Source organism: Salmo salar, chromosome 09 (assembly GCF_965601325.2).
Source record: "Salmo salar chromosome 09, fSalSal1, whole genome shotgun sequence".
In the NCBI taxonomy this organism is placed as follows: Eukaryota; Metazoa; Chordata; class Actinopteri; order Salmoniformes; family Salmonidae; genus Salmo; species Salmo salar.
The window spans coordinates 132,018,062-132,035,310 of NC_138299.1; the positions used below are offsets into that span (position 1 = coordinate 132,018,062).

Here is a 17,249-nt window from a genome sequence, read left to right on the forward strand (position 1 = left end):
TATAAGAGTAGGTTACTACATGGTGTGTTATGACAGATCTACAACTATATACATCTGTCTCCCTCGACTCCATTTTCTTTTTTTCTGCTACAAATGAGTCTACAGACTATCTATCTTGTGTTTCATGTATTGCATTGTGTTGGATAGTGTGTCAGTATGAACTCAGAAATATTAGTCCTGATATACTACTAGGTATCTGAATAAACTAACGTATTTCCCTGGACAATGAAATGTCTGTAGGACCAAGCCTCAATATTATAGTACTGCACTGTTCAGGTCAATAGAACCACTTTTCCTTATCTACCCCTGTGTGCATCCCAAATGGCACACCCCTCTAACTCCTCAAGGGCCGTTGTATTCTGCCCCCTGTTTGTTATGGTATAGCTGTAGGTTACGTGTGTGTGCATGCCTGTGTATGCGTGTGAGTGTGCATGCTTGTGTGTCAACCCCACCAGCATTAGCGATCAAAGCCTGGTCCCTGGCTGTGAAGTAATGAACTGAAATAGCCGTAATGAGCAGAGTGGGGCCCAGCCAGCCCTGTCTCTCTAACAACCCAGCAGCTAAAATAGACCTGATAAGCCCCATCTATTGTTCCACTGGAATCAACATGAATGACTTTTACACTGAGGCCAATGGGGGGCTGACGCCTGGGGGGCAATTAACAGGAATAGATTTCAGCAGAAAGATCTAGACCCCGTCCCAAATGGCACCCTGGTGTACTATATAGGTATTAGGGTGCCATTTGGGACACAACCCTATGAGAGGGGAGACTGCTGTTATGTTACTACAGCTTTCAACAAATCATGGATGGATGGATGGACAACACACAGACACATGCTTTCAACAATAGCACACACAACTCAGATTAAACATTCAACAATACCAAGGATGGAGAACACACACGTGCTTTAAACAGTACCATAGGCAACACACATCTTTGTTTGTCTGTTATTATTGTGGATACACTATAACCAGTGCTTGAAGTGAAATGAAAAGGATGATACTTTAATTTGACTGTAACAGAGTTTGTGTTTTAGAGGTATTCTATAAGAGGTGCCAGCCGGTGCTTCTCTACCAGTCTGCAGTGACCCACTACACCTCAACTTTGACTAGATAATGACTTTAGTTACTATCAAGTCCAACATGTTCATGTCCAAGACCCGTAATCATAAAGAGTGCTGATCTAAGATCAGATTCCCCCTGTCCATTCATAATAATCTCAAAGGCAAAACTGATCCAAGATCAGCACTCATACTCTGAGACGCTTTATAAATAGGGGCCCATGTATGTAGGTGGGTTGTGTGGTGCATTATGCCAACCCTCTCCTGGTTACACCTCTTCCTTATGGGGCCTTCCACTAACCATCCCCGTTGCATTCAGAGACAGAGCTGTATATTTACAGATAGCCTACAGATAGAGCATGTATAAACATAGTATACAGCATCTAATGGTTCAAAACATTCATGCTCATACCAGTGGAGTGATTACAGGGTGATGTAGCGTAGTCTTGTATGACCCACTTTGAACACAAACGTGTCTATTTTAAGGATATTTCCGAAAGATAAAAGACACAATATTTTCTTATTGTAAATGTAGCCCATATGTGTGTTGTACATCCAGGATATTGGTGAACAAATAAGTAACCTGCTCTAAGTAACTAAGTAACTTTTTTAAATGTCATAAATGATGTATTTTTGGTCAGTAAAATAGAACAATATTCCTCTACAACCTCTGTCTGCACCGGGCACAAGTCCATATTTCTCCGTCTTTAGAACCTGTGAGTGCCCCAACATAGTACAATACAATACAGTTATTTACTCTTCTTCCCTCCCTCTCTTTCTCTCTCTGTCTATCTTTTTCCTCCAGGCCCTGTATGGCTGGGGGCTTCGCTCTGCAGTCATCCTCTTTTGATGTGTTTCTAATTGGGCCCTGATGGAAAGGCCTGAAGCACACATGATGTGTTTCTTCCTAACATCCTGGTGTGTTCTGGTATACAGAATTCAACACGTGTTAGCTGGGAGAGGGTTTATCTGCTTTTTGTAAAGCAGTCAAATAGATTTATAGATGTTGTAGGTTCTCCATGCCTGCATGCCATCGCACCCTACAGGTATAGGGGATAGGGTGCCATCTGTCATGCACATGTCTCTTTTGTAAAGCAGTAAAATATGTTGATAGACATAGCAGGTTCTCCATAATCCAGGATCACATTGTCTGAACGCCATGTCCATCTCTCCTGCCAGCCAGACAGAGAGGCTGAACCCAGGAGCCAGTGGATGGAATGATGGCAGTTCTCCAAATGGGAGGAGCCACTGTGGATCCCAGTGACAGCCCAGTGACAGCTCCTTCAGTGGTGGCATACTGTATGTCAAAATCTCTCAGCTCATCTAAAGCTCCAGCGACATTCCAACCGGAAGGAAGCATAAGGTACACTACCGTTCAGAAGTTTAGGGTCACTTCAAAATGTCCTCGTTTTTTAAAGAAAAGCACATTTTTTGTCCATTAAAATAACATCAAATTGATCAGAAATACAGTGTAGACATTGTTAATGTTGTAAATGACTATTGTAGCTGGAAACAGCTGATTTTTAATGGTATATCTACAGCAACCCCCACTCCTGTGTTCCAATGGCACGTTGTGTTAGCTAATCCAAGTTTATCATTTTAAAAGGCTAATTGATCATTAGAAAACCCTTTTGCAATTATGTTAGCGCAGCTGAAACGGTTGTGCTGATGAAAGAAGCAATAAAACTGGCCTTCTTTAGACTAGTTGAGTATCTGGAGCATCAGCATTTGTGGGTTCGATTACAGGCTCAAAATAGCAAGAAACAAATAACTTTCTTCTGAAATTTGTCAGTCTATTCTTGTTCTGAGAAATGAAGGCTATTCCATGCGAGAAATTGCCAAGAAACGGATCTCGTACAACGCTGTGTACTACACCCTCCACAGAACAGAGCAAACTGTCTCTAATCAGAATAGAAAGAGGAGTGGGAGGCCCCGGTGCACAACTGAGCAAGAGGACAAGTACATTAGAGTGTCTAGTTTGAGAAACAGATGCCTCACAAGTCTATTTCATGTACTATTTAATGAAGCTGCCAGTTGAGGACTTGTGAGGCGTCTGTTTCTCAAACTAGACACTCTAATGTACTTGTCCTCTTGCTCAGTTGTGCACCTGGGCCTCCCACTCCTCTTTCTATTCTGATTAGAGACAGTTTGCGCTGTTCTGTGAAAGTTTGCGCTCTTCAGTTTCTTGGCAAGTATTATATACTGTATTCTATTCTACTGTATTTTGGTCAATGCCACTCCAACATTGCTCATCCTAATATTTATATATTTCTTTATTCCATTATTTTACTTTTAGATTTGTGTGTATTGTTGTGAATTGTTAGATGCTACTGCACTGTTGGAGCTAGGAACACAAGTATTTCACTACACCCGCAATAACATCTGCTAAAATTGTGTATGTGACCAATAACATTTGATTTGATTTGATTTATATAGTGCACTACCTATGGGTCCTGGTCAAAAGTAGGGTACTATATAGGAGATAGGGTACTATTTGGGATGCACAAATACATAAACAGGGCAAGGCCCTTTCTACATGTACGGTAGAGCACAGTGGATGAGGTGATGAATTACAACCTAAGGGTCTGTATAGCTACTACTCATACAGTAAGTATACCATCAAACTGACTGGAACACTATATCAATGTTCAGCTTTATTACTTTTAGCATCAGTTAGGGTGTTGCAAAGGACATCTATATTCTTCAGTCTCCTTTTCTTTGTTAAACAGAGTAATTCTATGTAAAAGCCTCCCTGTCTATGGACATGTCACAGCTTCTGCTCTGTTGGCTACACTACTCCGTCCTCAGTGTACACTTTAGTTTGAAAATGTTGTCATTTTAAGACATTAATAGGACACCTGCTCATAGAGGAATGTACATGTTTTGTTTGAATCGCTGAATAGAAAAAGGTCATACCCATGTACTATACTGCATACTAAAACTAAACTGTAGAGTAAACATGACCATGAAAAACTGTGGGCCTATCTATAATATCTATATCTATAACCACGAGGTTCATTTCTGCGTGCACTGGGCTAATGAGCTAGCGGTATCAGTATCATATCATACTTTCCATTGTCTTTGACTGACTGATCAATATTCAGCTGCCAGCCGAAGAGACAGCGAGAGAGCGGTGTTAGGACTGGGGGAGAATGGGGAGAGATGAGCAGAGAGTCAAATTAGCAGAGGGAAGAAAGAAAGGTGAGGGGTGTGGAACAGTGGAGGCTTCTGAGGGGAGGATGGCTCATAATAATGGCTGCAATGGCGCAAATGGAATGACATCAAACACATGGAAACCTTGTATTTGATACCATTCCACCTATTCCGCTCCAGTCATTACCATGAGCCTGTTCTCCTTAATTAAGGTGCCACCAACCTCCTGTTGTGTGGAGAGAGGTAGAGGCACCCTGACTGTGCCTGACAGCTGTTGGAGCAGGAATGCTCTGTTTAGGAAACATCTGACAGCTAGAAGACCTGGGTGATGAGCGTGACGGATGGAGGGAAGAGGGACACAGATTGAGGAAGTCACTGCATGGCTCTTAGCACCGCTAAACTCTGCAGGATAGAGTAAATCAACCACAACTAAGACATAGGGCTCTGGTTAAAAGTAGTGCCCTATGTACAGTAGGGATAGAGACATTAATCAACTATGTGCGAGCAGACTAGAATACTCAATACTTCCCTTTATGATGATGTTGACACCAGCCTGTTGTCCATGCACTCTCACATTCGTTATAAGCAGCTAGCTGCCTACTCCACTCAGATGTGCTGTTGGCTCAATACAAAGCTATGCAATGCTATGCATGACATGTCAGTCAACGACACACATATCCCACATAATATATTTCGGATATTTGTCCTGGGCTAAACCCATTGGGTCATAATGTTAGCCTAGTATGTGGAATATGTAGAATGAGGAATATGTAGTGGTGTCACGCTCCTCTTCGTCTGAAGATATGGAGAAATCGCTGTCGGAAAAAGTGGACCAATACGCAGCGGGTTGCGTGCTCATCATATTTCATTTAAATGTGAACACCACGAAAAAACAAGCAACAATGACCGACAGGAACAGTTTTGCAGGGTATATACAACGCAATGCAAAAACAACAACCCACAAACCCCAGGTGAAAAACACACTCCTAATATATGACTCCCAATCAGGAACAACGATAACCAGCTGTTCCTGATCGGGAGCCACACAGACCAACAAAGAAACAGGCATACTAGAAAAACCATACAGCACAAACCCTTCTGCCACGTCCTGACCAAAATACTAATACAATACTCCCTCTGCTGGTAATGGACATGACAAGTGCCAAGAAAAAGTATGTGTGTCACATACGTTGTATTGAGTGGACCAAAATGCAGAGGGTATGTGAATGCTCATCTTCTTATTTATTAAGAGGATACAAAACACTGAAACAAAACAACGATGAAAAACAGTCCTGTAAGGTACAATGACTATACATGGAAACATCCACCCACAAAACACAAGCTGAAAACCCCTACTTAAATATGGCCTCCAATTAGAGGCAATGAAGAACAGCTGCCTCCAATTGAATGCCATACCAAAACCCTGAACATAGAAATAGAACTAGAAATACAAACATAGAAATACATGACTTAGAACAGTACCTAAAAATCCCAACAACACAAAACAAACACACCCCTGCCACGTCCTGACCATACTACCATAACAAAATGACCCCTTTACTGGTCAGGACGTGACAATGTGCATAAATTGGTCATAACATTTTATCTGATCTTCATCTAAGTCACAACAATAGACAAATACAGTGTGCTTAAACTAATAACACACAAATTATTATATATTATATTGAAAACATAATTTAAACCTTCAGAGTGTAGGTTGGAAAAAGTCTGTGAACCCCTAGGCTAATGACTTCTCCAAAAGCTAATTGGAGTCAGGAACAAACTAACCTGGAGTCCAATCAATGAGACAAGATTGGAGATGTTGGTTAGAGCTGCCGAGCCCTATAAAAAGCACTCACAACATTTGAGTTTGCTATTCACAAGAAGTATTGCCTGATGTGAACCATGTCTCGAACAAACGAGCTCTCAGAAGAACTAAGATTAAGAATTGTTGACTTGCATGAAGCTGGAAAGGGTTACAAAAGTATCTCTAAAAGCCTTGATGTTCATCAGTCCACAGTAAGACAAATTGTCTATGAATTCAGAAAGTTCAGCACTGTTGCTACTCTCCCTAGGAGTGGTCGTCCTGCAAAGATGACTGCAAGAGCACAGCGCAGAATGCTCAATGAGGATAAGAAGAATCCTAGAGTGTCAGCTAAAGACTTACAGAAATCTCTGGAACATGTTAACATGTCTGTTGACTAGTCTACGATACGTAAAACCCTAAACAAAAATGGTGTTCATGGGAGGACACCCCGGAAGTGTCACGACTTCTACCGAAGTCGGCTCCTCTCCTTGTTCGAGCGACGTTCGGCGATCGACGTCACCGGCTTTCTAGCCATCGCCGCTCCATTTCTCATATGTCCATTTGTTTTGTCTTGTTCCATACACACCTGGTTTTCATTCCATAATCACACTGCATGTATTTAGTCCTCTGTTCCCCTCCATGTCTTTGTGTGTAATTGTTTCGTGTTACGTGGTTATTGTTACGCGACCGACTGGGTTTTCATGTTTCTGTGTTTTTTTGCACAAGGTTTGTTTATTTTGTATTACAGTGTCTTGTATTGAATATTTATCGCGCCTTAAACTTTTGCCTTGTGGGCTGGAGGTTTTCAAGAAGCTGCGTTCTTCTGTTATTTTCTCTACTGCCATAATAAAGTGTGCGCTTGTTCAATACTCCCTGCTCTCCTGCACTTGACTTCTCCACCAGCAGCGCACAGCCTTGACAGGAAGAAGTCACTGCTGTCCAAAAAAAAACATTGCTGGCACGTCTGAAGTTTGCAAATGTCCACCTGGATTTTCTACAGCGCTACTGGCAAAATATTCTGTGGACAGATGAAACTACAGTTGAGTTGTTTGCAAGGAAAAAATGCACAGCACACCAACATCAAAAACTTATCCCAACTGTAAATTATGGTGGAGGGAGAATCATGGTTTGGGGCTGCTTTCCTGCCTCAGGACCTGGACAGCTTGCTATCATCAACGAAAAACGAATTCTGAAGTTTATCAAGACATTTTGCAGGCAAATGTAAGGCTGTCTGTCAATTGAAGCTCAACAGAGGTTGAGTGATGCAACAGGACAACGACCCAAACACAGAAGTAAATCAACAACAGAACTACAGAAAATGTTTGGTTGAGGTTATTGCTGCCAAAGGAGGGCCAACCAGTTATTAAATCCAAGGGTTCACATACTTTTCCAACCCTGCACTGTGAATGTATACACAGTGTATTCAATAAAGACATGAAAATGTATAGTTGTTTGTGTGTAATTAGTTTAAACAGACTGTTTGTCTATTGTATGACCAATTTATGCAGAAATCCAGGTAATTCCAAAGGGTTCACATACTTTTTCTTGCCACTGTATGTGTATTGGTATTAGGAATATTTAGTATTATGAATTCGACTGTGCAATATCTTTATACAGTAGGTCTAGTTAGCATTGTCAGGGAGCTGTGAACTACATGTAGTTCAACTAGCAATTTAAATACATTTTGCAGTAGCTTGGTGGTAGTTTTAACTAAATTCAAATCTATGTAGTGTTTTCAGTAGTTCATATTTTTTTCTGCCATGTAGTTAACAACTGGAACTACACACTACTTTTATTCTCACTTAAAAATGGTTGTGTTTAATAGGCTTAACTAAACATTCTGTTAACATCTGACTCCAGACTGATGTGTTCTTGCAATTTGCAGTCTATGACATTTCAGATTTAGATATGATTGTTTTTTTTAGCTTTGTGAACAACTTTAGTTAAGTAAACGCCATACCGTCTGCCCGGTACAGTTGAAACCAGAATTAATCCGTGAAGAGCACACTTCTCCAGCGTGTTAGTGGCCATCGAAGGTGAGCATTTACCCACTGAAGTCGGTTACGACGCTGAACTGCAGTCAGGTCAAGACGACGAGCACGCAGATGAGCTTCCCTGAGACGATTTCTGACAGTTTGTGCAGAACTTCTTTGGTTGTGCAAACCCACAGTTTCATCAGTAGTCCGGGTGGCTGGTCTCAGATAATCCCTCAGGGGAAGAAGCCGGATGTGGAGGTCCTGGGCTTGCGCGGCTACACGTGGTCTGCGGTTGTGAGGCCAGTTGGACATACTGACAAATTCTCTAAAACGACGTTTGAGGCGACTTATGAACAGACAAACATTCCTGCAGACAGCATGCAAATTGCATGATCCCTCAAAACTTGAGACTTCTGTGGCATTGTGTTGTGTGATAAAACTGCACATTTTAGAGTGGCCTTTTATTGTCCCCCAGCACAAGGTGCACCTGTGAAATGATCATGCTTTTTCATCAGCTTATTGATATGTCACACCTGTCAGGTTACATTATAACGAATCTCCTTCAACATTTAATGAAGATATTTGAACAAAACTACTTGATGCAAATCAAAATGTTTTGTTCAAATGTCTTCATTAAATGTTGAAGGAGATTCGTTATAATGTAACGTAGTTATACCCTATTAATTGATATACTGTATAGACCTGTTATAGACAGTAGTGTAAATTACTTAAGTAAAAATACTTTAAAGTACTACTTTAAAGTACTACTTAAGTAGTAAAGTAAAGTACTTTACTTTACTATTTACATATTTGACTTTGACTTTTACTTCACTATATTCCTAAAGAAAATAATGTACTTTTTAGTCCATATATTTTCGCGGACACCCAAAAATATTTGTTACATTTCGAATGCTTAGCAGAACATGAAAATGGTGCAATTCACGCACTTATCAAGGGAACGTCCCTGGTCATCCCTACTGCCTCTGATCTGGTGGACTCACTAAACACACATGCTTCGTTTCTGAATGATGAGTGTGCAACTGGCTATCCGCAAAACAAAAGAAAAAATAAATGATGCCATCTGGTTTGCTTAATATAAGTAATTTTAAATGATTTATACTTTTCAGTATATTCTAGCAATTACATGTACATTTAAAACCAAATACTTTTAGACTTTTACTCAAGTAGTATTTTACTGGGTGACTTTCACTTTTACTTGAGTCATTTTCTATTAAGGTATCTTTACTTTTACTCAAGTATGACAATTGGGTACTTTTTCCACCACTGGTTATAGATAGGCTTATTATCAAAATGTTTAAAATATTCGGGCAATAATAACCGATTTACCTACAGCGTTTCCATTGCTGTTGAAAAGGGCCAATTAAGCCTAATCTGTTTGGACATGAGTGTTAATGCCTACTGTCAACTAATTACAAAAGAAAGAGATTAAAGGGGCAATCTACATCCAATTCTGGACTTTAAAATGAATGATGTATGCCCATTGATTCTTGAAGAATTGAAATGATACATGCCTCATGAGCTTAGTTCAATTGTGTTCATATATAAACTTGTTTTACTCCTTTGTTTGTAAACAATATAATTGTAAACAAACACTGTGTAGCCTCAAAACATGGTTAAAACTATAATTTTGATCTCATCGATGGTCAGTCCTTGCATCCATAGCTCTGTATATGAATTTGAGTGGTTACATTTCTCCAGCCCCATCACGCATCTATTTACCATATCAGTGGCAGGGTTGCCTGACTGCTTTGTATTGTTTGAACTGCAGATTGCCCATTTAAGGTAAAGTGGTTACTTGACTGCACACATCACTCCATTTATTTTTCGGTAGAATTTCGCACTTTATTCAACCTGCTTCTTCAAATCCAACCCATGCACTATCGTTTTCGGGTTTTGATTGACATCTTTTTTATCCAATCAAAAATCAATAAACGCATTCCACCCTAAATATCCTCCAATCGGCAGACAAGAGGGCGTATCTCTCACTCGGGGACTCTAAGTGTATGAAGTTTCACCTGAATAGAAGAGAGCAGCGGAGAGAGAGAGCATGGTACACCTCATCACGGATGCGTGTGAGATATTTATCAACACTCATTTTATATTCTCATAACTTTAGCTGCACTGCTCTTAGTTTTTTTTCTGGATTTTATGTGCACAATTCAACGTGTCTTTGCAGTGGCTTCTCTCTCCAAATGGCTTGGATTATTTCCCCGCCGTGGCAATGCCAAGGGACTGGCGCTGTTTTTTTGCTCTCTGCTTTGATCGCGGTGATTGTGACAAGTGACTCCGCCGCGCAGGTTTTCGACAGTTATGGATTATCATATGCATTGAGATCAGAACTGTCTGAGGATGCTATATTGGTGGCCAACAATGGAATACGCGTGCCTTTCGGGAGAGCAGTGTTCATTGATCCTATCAATGATCTGGTAATCCAAGTACAGCCGGGAGACAGATGTAGTATGACGGTTCTGGATAACGACCCGCTCTCCCAGAGGCCCGGGCAGCTCTCTCCCAAAAAGTTTCCCTGTGAGTTTGGACCCAATGACGTAAAGTATTCTCACTTCGGGTCCAGGAGCCCCCCGCGGGATAGGGTGAGGCTACAGCTCAGATATGACACTCATACCGACACCATAATCATCCCGTTTATGGTGGAAGTGGAGGTGATTTTCACACAGTTGGAAGTGTTAACCAGAAACATGCCTCTGACTGTTGACAAACTGCTTGGCACTAGTAACCCCATTGACAGGAAGATTCTAGAGTTCACCTATGATAGAAGTGAACATCAGTGTAAAATAACATCTCTCTCTAGTGGCAGTGCATTACCCAGGTATGGGAAACTTGTGGATGAGGGAAAACTTGGAGAAATGGTGGATTGTGATGAATTTATTAAAATGAATATCCGCTATCAGCACACTTCTGCACACAGATCACCCAATAGAGATTATTTCCCAATGATTGTGGAATTACAAGATAAAGAGGGTAATTTTCTGAAGCAGGAGTTTTTCCAGATGATGGTGCGTATAAAGGATGGAGAGGAGAACACGGCTCCTAAACCCAGCTTCGTGGCCATGATGATGATGGAGGTGGATCAGTTTGTGATGACAGCCATCACCCCCGACATGCTGGCTGCTGAGGACATTGAGTCTAACCCTGACAACCTTATCTTCAACATCACCACCCCCCTCTCCTTCGAGGAGGGGTACATAGTCAGCACAGATGACCGGAACCTGCCCATCACCTCTTTCTACCAGGGAGACCTCAAAGAACTAAAGATAGCCTACAAGCCTCCGTCTGTGGACTCTGAAACAGAACGTATCTTCCAGATAGAGTTTGAGGTGGTGGACACTGATGGGGCTGTGTCTGACCCGTTCGCCTTCATGATTGTAGTGAAGCCTATGAACACGCTTGCTCCAGTAGTCACCAGGAATACTGGTCAGCTTCTCTACGAGGGTCAGTCCAGACCACTGTCCAGTTCTCATAACCTAGGGGTCAGTGACGAGGACGACCTGGATGTTGTCAGGATCATGGTGGTCGACGGGCTGCGGCATGGCCAGCTGACGGTGCTCGGGTCACTCAGGAAGTTCTTCACCCCGGCCGATCTGGATGGGGGCATGGTCATATACCAGCATGACGGCAGCGACACGTACAGCGATAACATCATCTTCCGGATGACGGACGGGAAGCACGAGGTGGAGTTCCTGTTTCCCCTAACGATCGTTCCCACGGACGACGAGCCGCCCATTATCAACGCTAACACGGGGTTAATCCTCTTCAAGAACCAGATTATGCTCATTTCTCCACTCACACTGAGCGCTGCAGATATCGACTCTGAGGACTCCACTATCAGGTTCACCATAGAAGCCCCGTTCTCACCTATAGGGGAGGTGCTGCTGAGGCAGTCAGAGGCCCCAGCGGACCCATCCACCTGGAGGTTTAATGCTGAGGATGAGCTGTATGAGAAAGAGGTTACAGAGTGGTTGCAGCAGGATATCACAGACGGGAAACTATTCTACAGACACACCGGGCCTCACAGCACTGACACAGTCATGGACCAGTTTGTTTTCCAGGTCCAGGATGATAACGACCCCCCTAACCAATCAGAACAGAGCTCGTTCATCATCAAGGTTCTGCCAGTGGATGACATCCCCCCTGAGCTGTATCCTGGTACCACCCTCCAGATGACCGTACATGAGTACCAGCTCACCTACTTCCGTAAGAAGTTTCTCCGCTACACTGACCTGGACTCGGAGGACAGAGATCTGAAGTACACCGTCACCCAGCCCCCGACAGACACAGACGAGAACAGCCCTGTGGTACTGGGGTCTATTGTGTTAACAGAAAGTCCAAACACTGTAGTGACTGAGTTTACTCAGGCTCAGGTCAACCACCATAAGATATCATACAAACCACCTGACCTGGAGCTGGGGATCACAGCCCACGTTCTGCAGTTCCAGTACACGGTGGAGGATACGTCAGGGAATACTGTCACCGGAACATTCTCTATATTCCTGCAGCCTGTTGACAACAAGCCGCCTCAGATAACCAACACTGGCTTCACTATATTCGAGCGGGGAACGCACATAATCACCAGAGCTGAGCTGGATACTGTGGACTTAGACACGGACAGTAGCCAGATTTCCTTCACACTCAGTCAGCCCCCTCAGCACGGCACGGTCCAGTACACCTTCACCGACCTGACCAAAGGGGACCAGTTCAACCTGTTGGACATTGCTAATGACAGGATCTCCTACATCCACAACGGAGACGAGTCCACCGGCGATTTCTTTCAGCTGGATGTCAGTGATGGCGTCCATGTTGTGACCATCACCATCAGGGTTACCGTGAAGCCCATCGATGACGAGACCCCGACCATCACCCTCCCGGCCGGAACCATTGGCTCCTACATCGACGTCCTGGAGAACGGCGCTACGGAGATCACGACTAACGTCATCCAGGGGCGGGACGAGGACACGGATGACCTCCGCTTGACCTTCATCCTGGAGGACCCACCGGTTTTTGGAGAGATCCTGGTGAACGGGGTTCAATCAGAGAGCTTCACCCAGGCTGACATCATCAACGGACTGGTGGTGTACACCCACACCAGCGGAGAGATCGGCCTCACCACTAAATATGACTACTTTAACCTGACGCTGACAGACATGTCTGATGAGTGGACGGTAGGGGGCAACAGGGTCACGGGGGTCAGGGTACAGATCACCATCCTCCCCATGGACAGCCAGGCTCCAGAGGTGTTCGTAGGCCCACAGTTCACTGTTGTAGAGGGAGAGAAGAATGTGATTGAGATTCTTCACATTAGTGCTGATGATATTGATACTCCTAATGATGACCTGCTTTGTACCATCATCGTACAGCCCACGTCAGGCTACGTGGAGAACATCTCCCCAGCCCCAGGCTCAGAGAAGTCCAGGTCTGGGACTGCGATCAGTGCATTCACCATCAAGGACATCAGACAGAACCACATCTACTATGTCCAAAGCATCCATAAGGGAGTGGAGCCGGTCGAGGACAGGTTCACGTTCAGATGCTCAGACGGCATCAACTTCTCCGAGAGACATTTCTTCCCCATCGCTATCATCCCGTTCAACGATGAGAAGCCGGAGATCTATATGAGGGAGTTTGTCGTTATGGAAGGGATGAATATTGTTATCGACACGCCCATCCTGAATGGAGCCGACGCGGACATCCCCTCGGACGAACTCACGTTCATCATCACCAAACCACCCAAGCACGGCTTCATCCTCAACCAGCTGACCACCGGCACTGTCACAGTCACCAACTTCACCCTGGACCAGATCAGGGAAGCCTCCAGTATAGTGTACGAACATGACGACTCGGAGACCAAGGAGGACAGCTTTGACTTAATCCTGACAGACGGTAAATATACCGTGGAGAAGACCATCATTATTATGATCATTCCTGTAGATGATGAGACACCCAGGATGGCCATCAACGATGGTCTGGAGATAGAGATAGGAGACGTTAAAGTGATCGATAACAATGTTTTAAAAGCCACCGACCTGGATTCTGAGGATAGTACTTTGACGTACGTTGTTCGCTATGGGCCGGGCCAGGGGTTGTTACAGAGGAGAACCCCTTATGGGACGTTAGAGAACATCACAGTGGGGATGAACTTCACCCAGTACCAGGTGGACCAGGCTCTCATCGTCTATATCCACAACGGGCAGGAAGGAATCCGGGACCTTATCAAGTTTGACGTGACGGACGGCATCAACCCTCTGATCGACAGGTACTTCATTTTTACACGTGTTAAATACAAACAGTACACTACAACAATAGAATAAACAACTTGAAAAAATTGAAAAATTCATTGAAGAAAATCTGTCATTCTGGCTATAGCACTATGCTTATAGTACAATGATGATTCTTGTGTGTCAGGGTGTCTCCTAACGGATTGTCTTGCAGTTGTTTTTTTTGTTTATTTGTTATATTCTTTCTGTCAATTGACAGGTACTTCTATGTGACAGTGGGCGGCATCGATATGGTGTTCCCTGACGTGGTCAGTAAGGGGGTCTCTCTGAAAGAAGGCGGTAAAGTAACGTTGACCACAGACCTGCTCAGCACCAGCGACCTCAACAGTCCAGACGAACACCTGGTGTTCACCATCACCAGAGCCCCACAGAGAGGCCATCTGGAGTGTACCGACGGCCCTGGCATGCCCATCTCCTCCTTTACCCAGCTCCAGCTAGCTGGGAGCAAGGTACTTCTACGTAATTGTTTTAATACTCATGATTTTATTCTTAGTTTTTCTGTAAACATTTTAAAAACGGCTTATTGTTTTGTATTTTTGTTATTATAATAAAGGTGTACTACATCCACACGGCCGATGATGAGGTCAAGATGGACAGCTTTGAGTTCGAGGTCACCGACGGATACAACCCTGTGTTCCGCACGTTCCGTGTCTCCATCACCGATGTGGACAACAAGAAACCGGTTCTAACGGTTCACAGCTTGGTGGTTAACGAGGGAGAGAACAAACTCATCACGCCCTTCGAGCTGACCGCAGAGGACCGTGACACGGCTGACCGCCTCCTGAAGTTCACGGTCACCCAGGTCCCTGTCCACGGTCGCCTCCTCTTCAACAACACCCGCCCCGTCACCTCCTTCACCAAACAGGACCTGAACGAGAACCTCATCAGCTACAAACACGACGGTACGGAGTCCTCCAAGGATTCCTTCTCCTTTATCGTGAGTGACGGGACGCACACCGACTTCTACGTGTTCCCAGACACCGTGTTCGAGACGCGGCGCCCCCAGATGATGAAGATCACGGTCCTGTCGGTGGATGATGGGGTGCCCCAGATCGTGGTGAATAAAGGGGGGCCCACCCTGAGGGTGTTAGAGACGGGTCACCTGGGGTTCCTCATTACCTCTAAAACTCTTAAGGCCGAGGACAGGGATAGTCTTCAGCTCTCTGTCACCTTTAAGATCACCGTGGGTCCAGAGCATGGATACCTCATCAACCTGGGTACAGGCAACGCTACCGTCACCACATTCACTCAAGGTAAGATGGCCGATACTTTAAATAGAACGTTATACTCTACTATACTTTAGTCTTTTACAATACAACATTATTGTCCAATGTTTTTTTTTTCTTCCATTCTTCTTAAGCTGTTGAGCAATTTTCACTTAGAGCTGTAGCGCTGTTGCTCTTATAATGGCTTAAGAACTTACTATAGCGCTAACCTTTATAATGGTACTATGTAACTAGTATGGCCATTGGCTGCAACTGCACCGAGGTGTTCAGAAATCATGTGTTGTGAAACAGGCTTAACTTGATAGAGAAATCTTTTGTATTTCTAGAGAGTCCATGAATGGAGTTCCACAAGTTCCTCAGACAGACAGAAAGATAGGGTTTCACAAGGTAGGGGTTTCTCCTATCCCAGACATCATCTAGTAAACTTCTACAGAGTATTCGAGCTCTTGAGTAAATACCAACAGATTTTACCTTACACGAAGGCAGGGGGCCACAGACATGAAGAATTGAGAGTGAGGACATGAATACTCTGTCTGAGAGGGAGGGAGGCAGAGAGAGAGAGAGAGAGAGGTACAGTAGAGAGAGAGTGGGGGAGAGGGAGAGAGAGAGCGGTAGGGAGAGAGGGTGTGTGTGTGAGAGAGAGAGATGTGTTCGCTTCACTCACAGTAAAAGCAGGCCAACATTTGTTTAAGCCACAGAAATAGCTACAGTGTAGAACAACTACATACATACAGCCCTGTCTACAGTACAAATGAAAAGGTGGGGTTAGCGAACAGTAACAGTCAGTAAGGAATGTATGAACAAGGCCCCAATCGATCTCTATATGGCTGCATCCCAAATGGCACCTTATTCCCTATATAGTGCACTTCTATGGGCTCTGGTAAAAAGTTGTGCACTAAACAGTATAGGAAAAAGGCTGCCATTTGGTTGGGATGCATTCTCTCCTTTATTTACTGACCCCCATTCATCCCCATTCTCTTCCCACTGCTTTCTCCTTCTGCAGACCTGTTAAATATTTCTGGCAGATCCATCGCTGCTAAACAGACAGTAAATAACGCTAGCTAATCCGGCATAGCCGGCGGCAGTGTCCCAAAACTGGCTTTCCATTTTAATGAGCCGGCCGCTTTGAAGGGAAATGTTTTGACATCAGATATAGAAGATAGCAGGGGCAGTATTACACGCCACTTCCTCCTCCCTGATATCAGTCTCCCGGCCTATCAAGAAGTCACTCCAGAACCAACCCTCTTCCTAGAGAGTATCAGTCTTAAGAACCCACTCCAGCATAGCGTTGTTAGCGGATGCAGCAGACAGACGTGATGTGGTGTAGCTCCTGCTGTCTAATTCTTCTTTATGCTCCCTGTCTTTTAGCAGACTAATATATAGCTTGACACTAAACAGCCTGAGTTAAATCTGCTCTCCTCTCCTGCATCTCAAAAACACTTTCTTCTTTTGTTTTCTTCTTCTTTTTTACTGGTGAGGCTTCATCCAAATAAGTTGTCAAACAGTGTATAAATAGGTTGTAGTAGTTAGTTAGTTTTAAGCCACATCAGAAAGCTATAATAGAGACATGCCTTACAACTGTTCATCACAGATATGCATATCAAATGTTGTAATAATGTATTGTATTATACCCTGCCTACCATATCAGCATTATATATTTTTTCAGTCTATTTTCTTAGAGTCTATTAGGAAACATGCAAGGCATGGCAATGGCA

At 43.7% G+C, this 17,249-nt stretch overlaps 1 protein-coding gene across 1 annotated transcript in view; it reads left to right on the forward strand.

Annotated features, from left to right (window-relative positions):
* Positions 1-10,032: 10,032 nt before the first annotated feature.
* LOC106612873 (FRAS1-related extracellular matrix protein 2) overlaps positions 10,033-17,249 on the forward strand; it is a 114,058-nt gene continuing 106,841 nt past the window's right edge. Inside the window, exons 1-3 of the mRNA XM_014214479.3 lie at positions 10,033-14,286; positions 14,508-14,757; positions 14,862-15,561. Of these exons, the coding sequence (XP_014069954.2) occupies positions 10,085-14,286; positions 14,508-14,757; positions 14,862-15,561 (5,152 nt within the window). The 5' untranslated portion in view covers positions 10,033-10,084. The remainder of the gene's footprint in view (positions 14,287-14,507; positions 14,758-14,861; positions 15,562-17,249) is intronic.